General features: G+C 32.9%; 2 protein-coding genes across 4 annotated transcripts; one reads left to right on the forward strand and one right to left on the reverse strand.

Annotated features, from left to right (window-relative positions):
* Positions 1–2,129: 2,129 nt before the first annotated feature.
* TLP3 (tubby like protein 3) lies at positions 2,130–5,964 on the reverse strand. The gene is made up of 6 exons (XM_085737946.1): positions 5,229–5,964; positions 3,894–3,981; positions 3,583–3,712; positions 3,319–3,495; positions 2,625–3,111; positions 2,130–2,502 (listed from the first exon to the last, which is right to left on the reverse strand). The coding sequence occupies exons 1-5, from the start codon at positions 5,565–5,567 to the stop codon at positions 2,637–2,639; spliced, it is 1,209 nt and encodes a 402-aa protein (XP_085594072.1). The 5' UTR covers positions 5,568–5,964; the 3' UTR covers positions 2,130–2,502; positions 2,625–2,636.
* Positions 5,965–14,448: 8,484 nt separating this feature from the next.
* NET3C (Kinase interacting (KIP1-like) family protein) lies at positions 14,449–18,443 on the forward strand. Of its 3 annotated transcripts, none has more exons than XM_085737979.1 (3): positions 14,449–15,013; positions 15,570–15,731; positions 16,899–18,443. In XM_085737979.1, the coding sequence occupies exons 2-3, from the start codon at positions 15,620–15,622 to the stop codon at positions 18,263–18,265; spliced, it is 1,479 nt and encodes a 492-aa protein (XP_085594105.1). In that variant the 5' UTR covers positions 14,449–15,013; positions 15,570–15,619; the 3' UTR covers positions 18,266–18,443. The 3 variants fall into 3 exon arrangements, with proteins under 3 accessions (XP_085594105.1, XP_085594098.1, XP_085594094.1); XM_085737972.1 differs by lacking the exon at positions 14,449–15,013 and adding an exon at positions 15,415–15,435; XM_085737968.1 differs by lacking the exon at positions 14,449–15,013 and having other exon boundaries at positions 15,485–15,731.
* Positions 18,444–18,934: the final 491 nt, after the last annotated feature.

Here is an 18,934-nt window from a genome sequence, read left to right on the forward strand (position 1 = left end):
GTCCATGTTCTTTGATTTTTAAACATGTCCATATTATATTATCTATGCTATTTTTTTCCTTTAATTAAGTATTGCTTCCCTCAACCGTCACTTCAATCTACCATTTTTAATTTATAATATAATATATTTATAAATTACTTGAGAAAGCTACTTATTTATATCTATAAATTATATAAATAAATACTTAAATTTTATATTTATTATGTAGGGATATTTATGTCAATTTACTAACAATATAACTATCTTTCATTTCACTTTCTTCATACTATCACTCAAACCAAACAACCAAATAATCATCTTACTTTCCACTCTTTCCACTCACTTTCATTCCTTAAACATTCTTTCCTTTTTGCATCCAAACAAAGCCCTGGGACTTTGGTTAAGAATTCATAAAGATGTTATCGGAGTATAAGTCAAATACCTATAAATGTAATAATTCTGCAGCTTTCTATAGAAAAATTATCATTTGTTTTTTACATTTAAGAAAATGGATCTCGATTTTCCATTTTCATATAAAAAATAAAGAAAAAGAAAAGAAACTCGATTTTTAGATTTGGTTGCAAGTGAGAAAGGACAAGATTATGACCCAACACAAATGAACAAGTGACAAGAAAGAACCGACAAAGAAGCTTTAGTCTGACTCAAAGGCCACACCGCCTGAATTTCTGGAAATACTTCAGTGACTTAGCTTGTGTGCCATTGGTGCCATTGGGGAGATCTTGGCCGTTGATGTGTGTGGGTCCGCATGGGGATATGTGTGTGATGTGTGTGTGTGTGGTGGAGATGGAATTGGATGGTGACATTGGTGCCATTAATGGCACCAAAGTGGAACCCCTGAATTTCTTTCCCCTCTCAGACAATTTATTTTTAAAGAAATATGAATTAATGTACGTGATGGTCTTCAAATTATTTTTCTCCATTGGTTCCACTTACGTACACACGATTAACTAATACAATACTTCCTCTATCCTTAACTATAGGAGTGTTGATATTTTAACATCAAAATTCGGAAACTTATAAAATCATGTTTATTTCAAAAAATAAAACGTATAAAATCACGTTAAAAACAACTTATGAGATTTTTATTATCATTTTTTCTTTCTCTCTCTTAACCAAATTGTCCCATAATTTGTCCTATTTTTTATGTTCAAATATCATACTCTAACTATAAGGACTCGTTTGAAAGAAGAAAAAAATGTAAATGTAAATGTATCTCTAAGTATAAACTATCTTTCAAATCTTTTTTCAAACACATCCTTAATACTACTGATTTATGAATGGTCGAGAGGTTCGTGCTACTACTTGTGGCTAAATAAGCCAAAAGATTTATGAAATGGATGCGACTTACGAATTTAGACTAAAGAGCAAGAATCTAAATAAACATAGGGATCATTGGCTTATTTTTAAGCTTACACAAATAAATGAGATTGTCTTAAAAAGGGCTTATTTTTAAGCTTATGCAAACAAATGAGATTTTATGTACTATTCATAAGCTTATCAAGCTAGTTTACGAAAAAACAACTTAAGAAAATACAATCTTCATTACTGTGAACTTACAAATTAACATAAAAACTTATTTATATGCATAAACTATTTTTCATAAGTTCAAAAACAAGTTAATCCAAACACACCCATATTCTAATATATAAAAACTTCCACAAATTGAAAAATAATCCAAAATAAGCATACATAGCATTGCTTCATGTCAAAACAAATTGCCAGCATTATTATATGGCCGCAAAGTTTGAAAACTACATTCTATGATTTAGAAGCTTGTCTATTTTCTTTCTTTCTTTGAACAGGCAATAAGAAGCTTGTTTACATTGTAAAAAACATGTTTATATATCTCAATAGAGTAGTTTAAAAAAAGAAAACACACTTTGAATAACCGGTGTTTTTTTTTTTTTTTTACATTTTCCTAATAAACAAAAAGCACCAGATGCTAAATTTAATGAATTGAAAAGAAAATCAATATTTACACATAAAAACACTGTATGCACACAAGCTAAATTACAACTGAATTTGATTACCTTAACGTCATTAGTTAAGAAACGATTCGTATCAGTTATCATTTAGTAATTTGTTGCACACAGAACTACGAATAACACAACAAAGACTTGGGAGCACACTTTGTACCAATTGAATATTGGATAATCTTTGAAAGGAATGTAGCAACCCTAAGCAGGCAAGTACATACATTCTGAAAACCAAAAGCTATCAAACAGACACAACTGGAAACTTCACAAACCAATTGCATCTAAGGTCGTTGTCTACAATCTCATGGCCAAAAAAACATAAGTTGGTTTGCAAACTAAAACACAAAATACAACATATGGTCCATGTCTGTTAAATATAATGCACACAAGTCGCTTATATACAAAATAAAAGGGAGAAGGGGGAAAGGGGAGAGACTTAGAAGCCGGGTTGGACTAAACAGAAAGCAGACATATTGCCTATATCAGACCTGCAATACTGTGAGGGCCAATTCCACCTGGCTAAAACCTGCCAAGTAAAATCAGCAACTATGTCAGCCTTCATTAATCTCAACGATCACATCAATGAGCAACTTTAAAATTGTTAAATTGAATCAAATACTACAATCTTGTTGTACTTTGAATACTTGCCTGTTCCAGCAATCACTCACAAGCAATCTTGGTGTCAAAGCTGCTAAGGCATATTGCAAATGCTTCAAAGGCAGAGATTGGATACTGGTAATCCATGGTGAACACATCCTTTCCGACTTTTCCAAACTGCAGAATGACATTTTCCTGGGCCTCCTCAGAAACTCCATTTTTAGGAGAAGCAACCAGCTGGAAATTTTTAACTGAAGCGACTGTCACACGTCCATTGAAGTTCAAACACCAGCATTGGAGTTGTTCATGCCACCTAGGAGCCTTGTTTTTTAACACCAGCTCCCCATCATTTTGACTTATCAAAGGTGCTGCTGATTGGAGATTCTCTGAGCGGGTTGATTTTGATCTGAAGAACGGGATAGATGGAGAAGTATCAACTCTGCTATGAAGAAATTGAGTCTGCGTCGGGGCCACACCTCCAGGTTCAACAGCTGAGGCAGGGATGGCATCCATAACACATTGCATAATCCTAGGGCCCCTGTTAACATTTTGTTAACTAACTTGTAGTTATTCTAAATAAGAATTCAATAGCAGGGAAATAGAGCCAACTCTTGAAAGGAAAGTAGGAAACTAAGAAACAATCGATAATAGGGAAAAAAATTAGCAGCTATTTTCATCTAATGATTTCCAGACCACGATATTCTCTTTGCCTAAAGAGAGATACGTCAAGTGAAAAAACTAATACCTAGAGCCCAAAACATTCAGATCATATGAGACATGCACGATGGGATAGTTTCCTGCAGGAACTCTTGGAGACACTTGCTTGAGACTTAGCCTGGTGGTGCGGGACTTTGCAAATCTGTCTCCATAAATTGGAGGGTGTGCATCATACACTGTAAATTTGGTGCCCAGAAAGTTTGATCTGTTACAAATGAACCAAAAAGTGATTTCAGACCCAGAAGGCAATAGGTAATAATCAACAAGTCATGTCATAGGTCAATTAAAATACCTCAACTTCCCAACATAGGTGCTACTCCTTCTTGATACATCATCCAAATTTAGAGAAATGATATAGTCAGTGTGGGTTGCACGTCGACACTTGCGTGCAGCAAGAAGGAACTTGCCGTCATCAGTTGAGGCTGCAAAATCAAATCAACATTACAAAGGCAACAATGATAAAGAGATGAGAGATATTCTCTTAATATCATACAAGTTGAGGTTACAAGGTAAAATAAGTAACACCCAGTCCAACCCATGTGTCACAGAATATAGAACACATTATACCACACATCTTAAATTTAAATCTCTGGCAGCACTCACCTTGGTTCAAACTGAGAAAAAGATAATAAATTTGGTCGCCGCGATTTCGTTTAATATAGCACTGAATAAGAGAGCCCCTTGGACCAGGCTGCATGATGAAAATAATAAGTCATTTATAGATACTACTAATTTTTAATTTAGATATAGTTGTGTTTCCTTTGTGTGATAAGAATAAAACTAAAATAGTTTCATGCTTAAACTCATGCTACATTGGAGTTTGTTTTCCCAATTGAACAAAAGTTGAGAAAGATGAAAAAACAAGTCTAGTCAGCACTACACACATTAGATGAAACCTTTGCATCTTAGTAGAAAAAAGTGTATCAAAATTCAATGCTTATTTCAAGTTACAGGCAATGGTGTATATATTATCCTTACACCAATGCCACTATTCACAAGGAAGCTAGTCGAAGAAACTATACATCCTTTTGAACTGAAATGGTTAGGTTTAATTGACAGCAGTTTTGTTATATTTTTCACTATGTATGATCTTGAATTAATGACTATACTTCACTTGAGAAATGTTGATGAGTTAATATGTTTTACAAATGTTGTTTGTACTTTGTATACTATTCGATGCTACTCTTGCATTGGTGAAATTATAATCAATAAAACCCATATTTGTTGAGCAGGTATGATTGAGGGGTGGGCTGTTACTTTGGTTGTTGCGTGGTGCTGTGAATTCCCAACTCACACCTCACTCAAAGAGAATGAGTTAGCGAAAGAACAAGAATGATTGTTGGCTTTGACGTAGTTTTGTAAATGAAATTGTTCGTTTACAAAAATAGGCCAAAGCCAACCTCACTCAACAAGAGTTAGTGAAAGAGCAAGAATGTTTCCTGGCTTTCATTTACAAAAATGTGCCAAAGCCAACAATCATTCTTGCTCTCTCACTAACTCACTCTATTTGAATGAGGTGTGGGTTAAGAATTCACCGCATCACGGAACAACCAAGGTGTGGGTTGGGAATTCACCGAGCCACGCAACAACCAAGATAACAACCCACTCCTCAACCATTCCTGCTCAACAAATATTTGGTTTTATTGATTTTTAATTTCACCAACGTGAGAATGACATCAAACAGTAAACAACATTTGCAAAACATCTAAAACTCATCAACCTTTCTCAAGTTAGTAAAGTATAGTCATCAAGATCACATACTAGTGAAGAATATAATGATACTACTGTCAAGAAAACAAACCCAATTCAGCTCAAAAAGGATGTCTAGCCAATCACAAACTACTCTGAGCTTAACTCAGAAAGCTATAAGTCACAAAAGAACAACAAGTTTGCAGCTGAAAAAAATAAAAGATACATCGGGATAGAGACAAGTGCTACCTGCTTCAAGGAGACAGGGAATGTCAACTTGCTGGACAATTGAGGAGGCTTAACAAGTTCCTTCACAATTTCTCTCCAACTCCTGCAAACACCGGCGCACGCGACAACATTCTTCCGAGTCGGCCAAGTATCATCTGAAACCTCAATTCTCATAAGCACATCCCTCAAAAGCTCATGGGGCATGTTAGCCCAACAACTCTGACTCAACCCATCATCAATCACCAAAGCACCATTGGCAATAACATTAACATCACAGTGTGACTGTGATCTTGATCTCATACCATACCCGAATTTCACGTCAAATCCCTTCCTATCCATGATCATACTCCTAAATGACATCGTTAACCTAATTCCAACTCCACCCAATTCCTCAATTCTACTAAATTAACTTACCCAATTCTTCTAAACCATAGCTGATGAATAAAAATCAAATTTTTAACAGAAAAATTATATTTTGTTGATGAAATTGAGCACTATGAGTAACCACAATTGCATGTACAAAAACTAATTTCCATCAGGGTGAATTTTGAAAATTAAAATGGATGCAATGTGAAATCAAGTAAACAAACCGAGAAATTTGACGAAAATTGCAGAAATTCACTACCCTTCTTCCATCAGAGTGATTGAACAACAGAAATTGAGGTTTGAGTTGTTGCAGAGAGTGCGGGGAAAGGAGAGAAGAGGCAGAGTAAAGTGAGAAACGGTAAAGGGTAGAGAAGAAGGTTGGAATATTCTTATGACTTATGTGATGAGATTGAGGGTAATGTAGTGTACTTGTGTGGGCTTGTTGGGTTGGGACTTATCCAATGGGTTTGGGGCTTATGTTCTACAAAATCTATTTGTTATTTTTTTTTTCTTCATATAGAAGGTGAATATAGGTATATAATTGTCTAAATTAGCGTTGAATTCTAAAACGTCGTCTTTCTTATTGTTAATCAGATCAACAACTCGTTTAAAATCTAACTCGAAATCACTGGTTTCAATTGAATACCGTGCACCCATTCTAAAGCAAGCATGAGCTCGTAAGCTTCACCCACATCGATTGCACTATTGGGGAAATCCACACAGCTTTGGACGTAACATCATTGTTAGCGTCACTAAAACATGCGCATATACCTACTCGGTTATGACGAATAGAGAATGAAACATCAATGTTGCATTTGAATCTTCCATATACTGGTTTGATATGTCTCACTTCACTAGTATGCACAACGTTGATGCTCAAACATAGTTGAACATGTTGTGTCAGACACCATTCTTCTAAAACATGAGTGGCACGGGTCTACAATTGTTGAGACATATTTACTGATTGGATCTAAAGCATGTTGTGTTGCTTCAATAACTATATACCAACGGCGCAAACATCAGAAATACTATCATCAAGTTGTTGCAAGGCTTCAAAACTTATTTCATGGATATTGTCACACCTTGTCATAAATGATTGCATGATATTCTATAACACGCATCTTTGCCCACAACAAACATTGTTTAGACACATCAACAACAAATAAAGTTGTCCCACAAACCTCCATTACAAATAACACAGTTGAGAGAGACATTTACCCCACAATCTTGCAGCCTCGACCTAGTTGGAAGGAAAATTTGTGCATTCGACAATACTAATTCTTTACATTTAGTGGAGTTTTAATGTACCAAATAAATTGTCATCTTTCTGTAACTCGAATGTAAATGGTATATATAAATTTATTGACATGAAAGTGGCGAGCACTACATATCAAATAGAATTCATGTTTCTCACCTTCCAAATCATATTATATTAAATCAAGTAACAGAATCAACAATGTTATGTTTGACATCGCGGACAAATTTTTCTTGTAAAAAAAAGTAAAGCCATTTTAAAAAGGTGCACAATGTGACATGAAATATTTGGTTATTTCTGATTGGATGTAATACATATTTTACAATGATAGCCCATTCTTGTTAATTTTTCAATTACTTTCTTTTTACATCAAAGAATAAGACTTGTTAAAAAAACCATCTTGAGCAACATTTTAGATACAATAATTTTTTCTTTCAAAACATAGCATATTTCACCCATATATGATTAGGATTATGTAGAGCAAGTTTCGCTATCATGAGTATATTGACAATGGTCAGGATACTTAAAGTGAGCTTCGATTAAGACAATTGTCAAATATAAGGCCCATGTGGTTATTTTGCACAACCTTATTTATCAAATACCTTGTGGTTTATTTTACATTAAACTTATCAGATACTCTTAAAAAACACAAGTCTCTCGCAAAGCGAACCCATGGTCAATCGATCATCGCATCGTGTTTGGCTCATTGATGTAAGGTCAATTTCAAGTCGCGTCAGTTCCAGCACACCCCTTTTCATTTATGGCTAAAGCAACAACGCTTCCCAAGCCATTTTTCAAGTGAGCATCATCTACATAAATCTTGTAAATGTTTTTTGGTGGCAAAATCCACTCAGATATTATTTCCCTATTTTTAATTATTGTTTACGATTGTGTTGTTGCAAAGGTTTAGTTGGGGACCTGGATGGGGAAAGTGCAATTTTTCTTATGGATTCGACTAATTGTGTTTTCTAGTGAGGATTCTACGATGATCTCTAAAGGAGCTGCTTCGTTAGTATCTGAAGATAATTGAAACTCCTCTTGTTACACACTCTGTGGATAATAGGTATATTTTAATGTTCAATTTTTTTTTTAATTTCTGACCTACATAATACATACATATCTAATGCCCCCATTACAATTATGTTTCTCACGGTTTCAATTAATAAGCCTTTCAGTCTTTTGCATATGACTTTGTACTTACTTAAGTGAATTGGATCCTTAGTGTTGACCAAAACATGGGGGGGGGGGGGGGGGGGGGATAACTAGCTACCTCAATTGGTTTTCGATAAGGGCTGAAGGTTTTGGGTTAAAAAAATGTTGATCAAAACCCAATTTTGGATCGAGTAAAGCTATTGATTTACAAACATCGTACCCTTCATCCTACCAAGGACTTGTCAGTTTTTGGTCACAATCCCAACATACATGGATGAGTATTTTTAATTCTAAATCTATGCTTCAAGAAGGCAATTTTTGGTGCATTGTTGTGAATATTTTCATTCCAATTTGGCCCAAAACCTAATTATTTGATAAAGCCATGATGTTGAAGCTTGTTGGCCTCAATCCACGCATAGTATATCCTCAGGTTTCTCACATTCTAAAACCAACAACTATATCTAATTTGGATATGATATTTGATTAACTATATGTTTGTCCACGATATCAAACATAACATTGTTGATTATGTTACTTGATTTAATATAATATGATTTGGAAGGTGAGAAACATGAATTCTATTTGATATGTAGTGCTCGCCACTTTCATGTCAATGAATTTAAATATACCATTTACATTCGAGTTACAGAAAGATGACAATTTATTTGGTACATTAAAACTCCACTAAATGTAAAGAATTAGTATTGTCGAATGCACAAATTTTCCCTCCAACTAGGTCGAGGCTGCAAGATTGTGGGGTAAATGTCTCTCTCAACTGTGTTATTTGTAATGGAGGTTTGTGGGACAACTTTATTTGTTGTTGATGTGTCTAAACAATGTTTGTTGTGGGCAAAGATGCGTGTTATAGAATATCATGCAATCATTTATGACAAGGTGTGACAATATCCATGAAATAAGTTTTGAAGCCTTGCAACAACTTGATGATAGTATTTCTGATGTTTGCGCCGTTGGTATATAGTTATTGAAGCAACACAACATGCTTTAGATCCAATCAGTAAATATGTCTCAACAATTGTAGACCCGTGCCACTCATGTTTTAGAAGAATGGTGTCTGACACAACATGTTCAACTATGTTTGAGCATCAACGTTGTGCATACTAGTGAAGTGAGACATATCAAACCAGTATATGGAAGATTCAAATGCAACATTGATGTTTCATTCTCTATTCGTCATAACCGAGTAGGTATATGCGCATGTTTTAGTGACGCTAACAATGATGTTACGTCCAAAGCTGTGTGGATTTCCCCAATAGTGCAATCGATGTGGGTGAAGCTTACGAGCTCATGCTTGCTTTAGAATGGGTGCACGGTATTCAATTGAAACCAGTGATTTCGAGTTAGATTTTAAACGAGTTGTTGATCTGATTAACAATAAGAAAGACGACGTTTTAGAATTCAACGCTAATTTAGACAATTATATACCTATATTCACCTTCTATATGAAAAAAAAAATAACAAATAGATTTTGTAGAACATAATCCCCAAACCCATTGGATAAGTCCCAACCCAACAAGCCCACACAAGTACACTACATTACCCTCAATCTCATCACATAAGTCATAAGAATATTCCAACCTTCTTCTCTACCCTTTACCGTTTCTCACTTTACTCTGCCTCTTCTCTCCTTTCCCCGCACTCTCTGCAACAACTCAAACCTCAATTTCTGTTGTTCAATCACTCTGATGGAAGAAGGGTAGTGAATTTCTGCAATTTTCGTCAAATTTCTCGGTTTGTTTACTTGATTTCACATTGCATCCATTTTAATTTTCAAAATTCATGTATCTCCTCCATTGGTGAGAGGATACTCCGCAACCAGTTGTATGATCTTTCTCTTGATCAACCACTTTTTTTCTTTCTCGCTCCTAATTATAAAACTTTTTAGAAAAAAAATTATATCCTTAAATATAATCACCATAAAAAAAAATCCCCAAATATAAGACCATTTGGAAATTTATAGAAACAATTTTTTTTAATATACATCTCATTAATATTATCAATCTCTTTCAAAATAAAATAAAAACAATATTAAATGCATTTATACATAATTGATAAGAAAAAACTAAACTCATTTTTAGCCAAAACATCAACAATATGATCTTATTCTTTGTAAACATGTTGCGACGAGCCTCACATCCAGTCTTGGACATGTCTACAATACAAGAGATAAACATAGTTGGATAAGAGAAGTGCTATTTGAACAACCATTTTTTTTTTTTTAGGAAAATTTGAAAAACCATTTTTGTTGACAACTTATAGGACAACTTAAATATACAAAGAAATACGAGTATTGTCACAAAAATAAAAGCAATAGAGAGAGAAAGTAAAAACACAATGTGATATGAGAGAGAAAATTGTCACAAAAGTTGTCATAAAATAGTCGTTCAAATATCATTCATTTTTCTTTGGGTAATCCACCAGTGTTTGAAGATTATTCGTCAAAGGGACTTTAATCACATTAGGAATGCTAGCAACACCTTTTTTTTAAACAATTTCAAACACTCACTCTTTTATCGGGTGAAATCAATGTATGTCCCTTCACTTTACATGGGTTCCATTTTCAAAATGTATGATCCACATCGATTTAACCCAATTAAAAAGTGAGTGTTTAAAAAAGAAAGTTGTTAGCACTACTCTTTCTTAAATTTGTTTGTTTAGGATTTGTGATGCAAAATATGAAATTGCGTAAAAAATTGGCTAAGAAATTATTTAATTAATATATTTGTATCGAAGTATCTTTAGTTTTATTATAATTGTTTTACCAAATTTTTATTTTCCAATGTAAACGAAATTGCCTAAAATATCAACTAAGAAAATATTTAATTAATTTTTTTTACATAATTGTTTGTTTTAAGACGTATGTATTAATTGTTGTAATTCATGTTTTTTACAAGAAAAATTCATCTAATTTCTGCCATGTTTCTTCTATGTGAAACTTGTAAATTAAAAATTACAAAATATGGAATCAAATTCATCTGGTTGAAAGACAATAATGAAAGGAGCATGATTCTCGTCTGCGTGTTGGTGGCTGTGGCTCTTTGAAAACAACTTCACATTTATTTTTACATTGTTGTTTTGGGTCTTTTTGGCATTTAATTCATCGTTGGCTGGGTATTTCTTCGGTTCCTCCAGATCATGTAGTGGACCATTTTACTCAGTTTAGTAATATAGGTGGTGGGTCTAAGGTGCGGCAATCTATTATGCATTTGATTTGGTTTGCTAGTGTGTAGAAAATATTGAAAGAAAGAAATAACACGATCTTCAATGGTAAAGAATGTTCAATGTTGCAGGTAGTGGATATGATCAAGTCTCTTTCCTTTTTGTGGTTGAAGGCGAAGTTTGTTTCTTTCCCTATCAATTATCATAGTTGGTGGCTTAGTCCTTTCACAATGTTGGGCATTGGCTAGTTGTTATTTCTTTTCTTATTTTTGTTTGTTGTATCTTGTAACTTTTATTTGTAACTCTTTTGTTCTTCTTTGACACACCTTATGCTGGGAAGGACATTTTTTGTTGGTAATATATTTTATTTTGACTTCTTAAATAAAAAAAAACACAAACTTCTCCAAAATTTAGAAGAAATGAGATCTCGTAAAATACGCAATAGTGTAAGGAACATGGAAAAAGTGTTGGCCAAAAAGTCGTTCTTTTAAGATTTGAACAGTGAACTAACGACCATAAGGTTGTGGCCATGCAATTGGAATTCAATTCCATTTTAATAAAAAGCGTTTAGTTATGTATTGGTGATTTTCAGGTGCTTCAAATATTTGCAAATAGAAGTTTAAGAAGATGGAAGACAGTGGTTTCATATTTCATTTATACTAAGATCTGAATGATATGGTGGGGGTGGCAGAGAACCACGGTGACAAAAGGGAGGGAAAGGGCTATACGGGCGATGGAGAAGAAATAATTTGTTGGGTCCAATCTAGTGTGGCTAACACATGATACAATCTCATAAATTCCTTCATCTAATGGCTTTTTAATGATGGTCAACCCATATTTTAGGTGAGGGACTTAAGTGAACCCTCACTCTAGAATCCACCCTAACACTACCATCAATTCACCTTTAAAGAGAAAACATTAATAAATACATCTATGCACAAATTGATAAGAAAAGAGTGAATTCGTGTTTGGTCAAAAATATATGCAACTTGAATAACTTCTTTGAAAATTTGTTGCCAACATGAACAAATCTCACATCCGATCTCGGAAAAGGTTAAAATACGGGAAGACATCTTTTGAATTTGAGCATGATATAAAGAAATTTTGATTAATGATTGTATAACATGGGGATTTAATTTCGAGTTCTAATGACTAAAACTATTATTATATTTTAGTGTACCCATGGAAGTTTATTGAATTCTTCATGAGATACGGCTTAAGTGGTAAATAAGAGTTTGACATGGTAGCTTGAAGGAGACAAAGTTTAAATATCATCTAGAATAGTTGTAGATTGATCATTAAGGTGACTTATTATTATTATTATTATTATTATTATTATTATTATTATTATTATTATTATTATTATTATTATTATTATTATTATTATTATTATTATTATTATTATTATTATTATTATTATTATTATTATTATTATTATTATTATTATTATTATTATTATTATTATTATTATTATTATTATTATTATTATTATTATTATTATTATTATTATTATTATTATTATTATTATTATTATTATTATTATTATTATTATTATTATTATTATTATTATTATTATTATTATTATTATTATTATTATTATTATTATTATTATTATTATTATTATTATTATTATTATTATTATTATTATTATTATTATTATTATTATTATTAGGGTTAAATAAGTTTCCGTCTCTAAAATTATATAAAATTTTGAATTCAGCCTTAGAAAATAAAATAAGATGTTTTTGGCCTCCCAAAATTTTCCCTTTCATTTTTTATTCTTGATAGTCATAATTTTGAGATGTTGACATTTCCTGAACATGATATGAACGCAATTTGAGTTGGACATAGTAGATCGACATAACTTGGACAAATCTTAAACCGAATAAAATGGTCATAACTTTGACATTAATATGATATGATGGCTTAATTACAGTTTTGACCCACTAAGTATACAAATGTTACGATTTTTGACCCCCTAATAAAAACAATAACAACTGAGCCCCTATGAAGCCCAGATACATGATACGATACGTCGATATAGGAAAATTTTAAAATTCAAGATACGATACGGCTGTGATACTTCAATAAAAAATTATATTTAAACTACATATTAAAACTCAAAATATAAAATATGGACTAAAACTCAAAAACAAAAAAAATGGCGCAAAACCTAGACCAAACAGACATAGAAAAACGATAAGACACAACAATGAAATTGCCTTCACACAACAATCAACAATAGCATCGTTCTCAAACAAACAAAGAGACACAAAATAGACGGCGACAACATAGAAATATAAATGTAAGTAATATTGATAATAAAGAAAGCGACAATTAGTCAATTACATATATGATATATCCTAAATAGAAAACATCATAACTTAGTCAATTACATATATACCAAAAATAATAGAAACATCAGGTAGCCCGCATTGGTTTTCCACCGCCTATCGCTCATATCCCAGATGTATCTGAAAAGTATCATATAATTGTTTTTTAAAAAATAAAATTTAATCTTTGGATACGTATCGGGAAGTATCAGACAGGTATCGGTGCAGGATACGCAGGGGATACAATACATCATCCATTTTGAAGTATCTCGGCTTGACAGCCGAGCCCCCTATGTTTAGCCCCTTTTGCAGTTTTGGTCCCCTAGGCCAATTTTGACTCAGTCAACGCACACGTGTAATTATTTTTTTTAATTATTTTCAAAATTATTATTATTTTTTATTATTTTAGTTTTTTTAAATTTTAAAATAAATAAAATAATTATTTTTTTAATTAAAAATTATTTTGTTTTTTTAAATTATTTTTAAAATTTTTTAATTAACGCATTTACATGTGGCATTTTTATTATTTTTTCAAATTAAAAATTACACGTGGCGTCCACGTGTGCGTTGACCGAGCCAAAATTGGTCTGCGGGGCCAAAACTGCAAAAGGGGCTAACACATAGGGGGCTCGACTGTTATTGTTTTTATTAGGGGGCCAAAATCACAACATTTGTATACTTAGGGAGCCAAAACTGTAATTAAGCCTAATATGAAGATAAACTAATCATCAAGGACCACAAACAAGAACATTTTTTGGGAGCACGTAAACATCTTTTTTTAAGAAGTAAAATCAAAATTCATTATATTTTTAGTGACAAAAAACTTATTTAACCTTTATTATTATCGATACCAATTTTCAATTTTATCTTATTTTTTAAGTTTTTTGACTAGTATTTATTTTTGACAATTCTTTTTTGACTCAATGTATAAATGGAAATTTATTGACAACTATTGACCAAAGTATAGATGGAAGTTTATTGATGATATGTTTGACTCATTGCTTCCAACGGCAACATCAAATTTATATATTTGGCAAAATCAACAGGAAGGATCACATTTCACATCCATCCACGCCCACAGTCACGCTTCCTCCTCCTGTTTTCCTTTTCCCATATTCATTCCATAAGCACATAACTATAATTTTTTTTTGTAATGAAAATTTAATTATTAAATTAATCAATCACCATATTATTTAAGCAACATTATTAATACTAATCCCATTCCACAAAACATGCATTTTTTCCCTCCTTTAGAATTTGAAACCCTTTGTTCTGTAGTGAACTAAGCTCAATCCTATCACCAAGTCAAACAAATTTTGAATCTCTAGTAACTGATGAGTGACTATTCTATTCTATTGGCATTTAGCTCGAGGATATAGGTACTGTCAATATCAAACACACGTGTCACAAAATAACAGGTTGAACCCTCTCAAATAAAACAAACACATTCAAAACCAAACAGAAACTGCACTTCTACTACTCCTACCGCTCTCTGCTTTTGTTCTTTGTTCAATTCAACCAAGGTGGGTGCTTCTCTTTTCTTCTTCATAGCTGAACATTGCAAAGATCATATCTTTTTTTACTTCTTCTTCATGTTAGTACCATTCTTGAAGTTTTTATTCAACTGGGTCAACGTTTTAAATCAAAAATATAGAAAAAGTTCCTTTTTTTATGTGTTTATCATTTTAGTTTTTTTTTTTTTTTTTTTTTTTGTGTTTTTCTATGTTCTCCCTTGTAAAAATCGAAGAGGCGGTGTCAGTGTAAAAGTCGGTTCATGCATTTGTCCCTTCATGTTAATTTGATGTTTTTGGTTCTTTTCATTCTTACTATTATCGCTTATTTTTCATTTTTATTCATGTTTTTTTGACTCACTTTTTTTTGGAAAATGAATTTTTTTTTTGCCTTTGTGATTAAGACGTGCTAATTATTAGTCATTATCTTAATGGTAATTCCGCAAATTTGTTTGTGGAATTCAATGTTGTTTTATATACTATTCTATTCAATGTTGTTTAATGTTTTTTCCTTTATAGTAAATTATTTTTGACTAACTTTTTTATTTTTTTGATATATATGTACTAGGTTTTTGGTGTTGGTGATATCTAAGTAAAGAAACAGCAAGGAAAAAGAAGATGAGTGAAAGTACTATGAAGATGAAGAATCAACCGTCACAGTCACACTGGTGGTGGCTTGATGACAACACCACCGTTAGAAGATCAACATGGCTTCAATCTACACTCACTGGTATCCTGACCACTTCTTTTCCTTCCTTTTATTCATTTGAGTTTCTGTTTAAAATATTTTTAATTAGTGCTAGGCTATGAAGCACGGTCACTTCTCGGATTAGACGTGTTCTGGTGTTGGACACGTGTTGTGTCTTACACCGACACGACACATGATTACACTGAATTATGTGATTTTCTCAAATTATTAACGGTATCGGCGTGTCCGTGTCGTGTCTGGTGTCCGTGTCCATATCCGAGCTTCATTGCTAGTTGTTTTAGTTTTTGATGAAGAATTAGGCAATTGATATTGATTAATTAGTACTAGATTAGAAGCAACAACTATTGAAAAATATTGTTTTTTTCTTTCAAACACATGGAATTTTGGATATGGAAAATGAATGATGATTTGCAAGGAATGCATTCAATGATGTTTTGGTTGATGGTGTCTAACCCTTGTAATAAAGGCATAGTACCATATGATTGACCATCTCACCAATCATTCTTTTTTTTCTTCCCAAGTAGACTCATATAAGTGTGTTTGTTGCCTATTAAATTTCCGGACCCGCATGATTCTGTACTGAAAAACACTTGAAAACTATCTCCTTCGTTTGAATTCCGGTTGAGAGAGGTATCTGTATTTATTGTCCGATGATGCCTGGAAGGGGATTCCCTCTAGTGGAGGGAAACTTTGAGAAATAAAGAAAGCCCCTTTTCAAAAGAAGTTAGAAGGGCAAAAAGAGATACTAATTTAACATGAGTGGAAAAAGTGAAAAGGTTATGTTATGAGCCTTTGTTATTATTTCAAAGAGTGTTTCTTTTCTGAATATTTTTTGACTGTATTTAGTATGGAAAAGTTAAAAGGTAATGAACCTTTGTTAGTAGTTTAATGAGTGTTTCTTTTCAAAACATTTTTTCTCTTGACATTTTTTGACTGAGTAATATAATTTGTAGTATTGAAAAGTGAAAAGGTTATGGGCCTTTGTTATTATTTCATTGGAGTGTTACTTTTCAAAAGCTTTTTTCTCTTGACATCTTTTAGCTGTTTCCCTATGCAATTTGCATATGGTATCTAGGCTTTTGTGATTTGTGAACACATACCAGAGTGTAAATAATTAACATGATTTATTGTTGTTGAGAGATAAAAATGAAATTAAGTAATATGTATATGGTTGTTTATTTATGGCAGAGCTGAATGAGAAGACAAAGGCAATGTTGAAATTAATTGAAGGAGATGCAGATTCCTTTGCACAAAGAGCTGAGATGTTTTACAAGAAGAGACCAGAGCTTGTGAGCATGGTTGAAGATTTCTATAGGAAACACCGCTTGTTAGCTGAACGGTATGATCAAGTCAGGCCTGAATCCGGAATTCGCCTGCTCACCCCTTCTGCTTCATTTAAGCATTCTCAACCAGAGAAGTCGGTGAGTTTTGATGATGATCGTGCTTATGATAGCTATTCTGAGAATTGTGATGTAGAGGAATCTGTGGAATCAGAAATTGATGATCCTGAGCACGAAGAGGAGGTTCAGTTTGTGGCTGCAAATGAAGTGATGAAGCCGACAAGCGAAATTGAGAGACTCGGTGAAGAGAAGAAGATTCATAAGGAACACATCAAGCAGAAAGATGACATTCTTGATGAAGTAATGAAGTTGAGGGAAGAGATAGAACAACTCAGAAAAGAGAATGAAGCGCATAAGGATGAACTCAAGCAGAAAGAGACCATTAGTAATGAAGTAGTAATGAAGTTGAGGGAAGAAATAGAACAACTCAAGAAAGTGAATAAAGCACAGAAGGATGGACTCAATCAGAAAGATACCATTTGTAATGACGTAATGAAGTTGAGGGACGAGATTAAACGACTCAAGAAAGAGAATGAAGCACAGAAGAATGAACTCAAGCAGAAAGGTACCGTCAATAACGAAGTGATGAAGCTGAGGGAAGAAACAGATGAACTCAAGAAAGAGTATGAAACACTGAAGAATGAACTCAAGCAAAAAGATGCCATCAGTAATGAACTAATGAAGTTGAGGGAGGAGATAGAACGACTCGAGAAAGAGAATGAAGTGCAAAAGGATGAACTCAATGAGAAAGATAGCATATGCAATGAAGTAGTGAAGTTGAGGGAAGAGAATGAAGCTCAGAAAGATGAACTGAAGCAGAAAGACACCATTTGCAATGAAGTAATGAAGTTGAGAGAAGAATTAGAAAGACACAAGAAAGAGAATGAAGCACAAAAGGATGAACTCAAGCAAAAATATACCATTTGTGATGAAGTGATGATGTTGATGGAAGAGAGAGAGAGTTTCAGAGAAGAGAATATGACTCAGAAGAATGATCTGAAGCTGAAAGACAAAGAGAAAATAGAGGTAATAAGACAGCTGAGTTCAACAATAGATATGCTGAAGCAGGAAAATGTAAAGATGAGAAGCTTCATAGCTAAGGAATCTGCCAAGAAATGGAAGACCCCATTTGAGTTCAACAAACTTATTGAAACATTCTCAGGGAAATTGCTTAAGGGGATTCCAAGGAATAAGCCTAGTATTGTAGCTCTCTAAAATATGGTTCAATTAGTTTAAAATACTATATAGTTCTCTAAACAATATTATAAAGATGGATATATACATATGTAATATGTTAGTGTCTTATGATAGTAGCCTAGAAATCAGTACAATATGTTCTTTGTCTTCCAATCCTAGTGTACTTTCTTACAGAACTAATTAACATTCTTACCGATATTCCAAATGTTACAATTTTATTTATTTATTTGTTTAATACTGTATTCAACCCAACGTGCCCATCTCTCCTTTTCATGCCTCAAAAGTTTAATTTCCCCTATATCTTAATGTGAAATGCACATTAAAAGCTTCTTTTCTGCCACAGAGGAAAGCATTCATTGTTCAATTGATTGCTAAAGCCAACGATCTTTATAAATAAATAGGAAGTTGTCACTGCATCACTAAATTCTATGGTATATTCCCCACTTTAAAGCCATATAAAGAGATATCAAAAGAATATACATTTATAATACACTAAAAAAAGTAACATTCACTGAAAAATAAAGAGTCAAGCTTTAAACACCTCATGTTTTATATCTCAGTTCTGCAGTTCCTATCAGGAGTTCAAATCTATCCGAACTATCTTTGACGGACTTTACTTACCTCATGGTCAAACTCTAAATTGTCAGGGCCATTTTCCCTTTTGTACCGAAGGGTTAAGATAAAAAA

This window comes from Medicago sativa, chromosome 1 (genome assembly GCF_051527215.1).
Source record: "Medicago sativa cultivar Bolivia chromosome 1, Bolivia_mono, whole genome shotgun sequence".
Taxonomy (NCBI): domain Eukaryota; kingdom Viridiplantae; phylum Streptophyta; class Magnoliopsida; order Fabales; family Fabaceae; genus Medicago; species Medicago sativa.

Excerpts from the sequence above, each read along its gene's own strand:
- TLP3 (XM_085737946.1), bottom strand. The coding sequence starts at position 5,567 with ATGTCATTTAGGAGTATGATCATGGATAGGAAGGGATTTGACGTGAAA. Across the intron at positions 3,496-3,582 it reads ACCTATGTTGGGAAGTTGAG|ATCAAACTTTCTGGGCACCA; the intron begins GTATTTTAATTG and ends CATTTGTAACAG. Across the intron at positions 3,112-3,318 it reads CTGAATGTTTTGGGCTCTAG|GGGCCCTAGGATTATGCAAT; the intron begins GTATTAGTTTTT and ends AAATGTTAACAG.
- NET3C (XM_085737979.1), top strand. The coding sequence starts at position 15,620 with ATGAGTGAAAGTACTATGAAGATGAAGAATCAACCGTCACAGTCACAC. Across the intron at positions 15,732-16,898 it reads GCTTCAATCTACACTCACTG|AGCTGAATGAGAAGACAAAG; the intron begins GTATCCTGACCA and ends TATTTATGGCAG.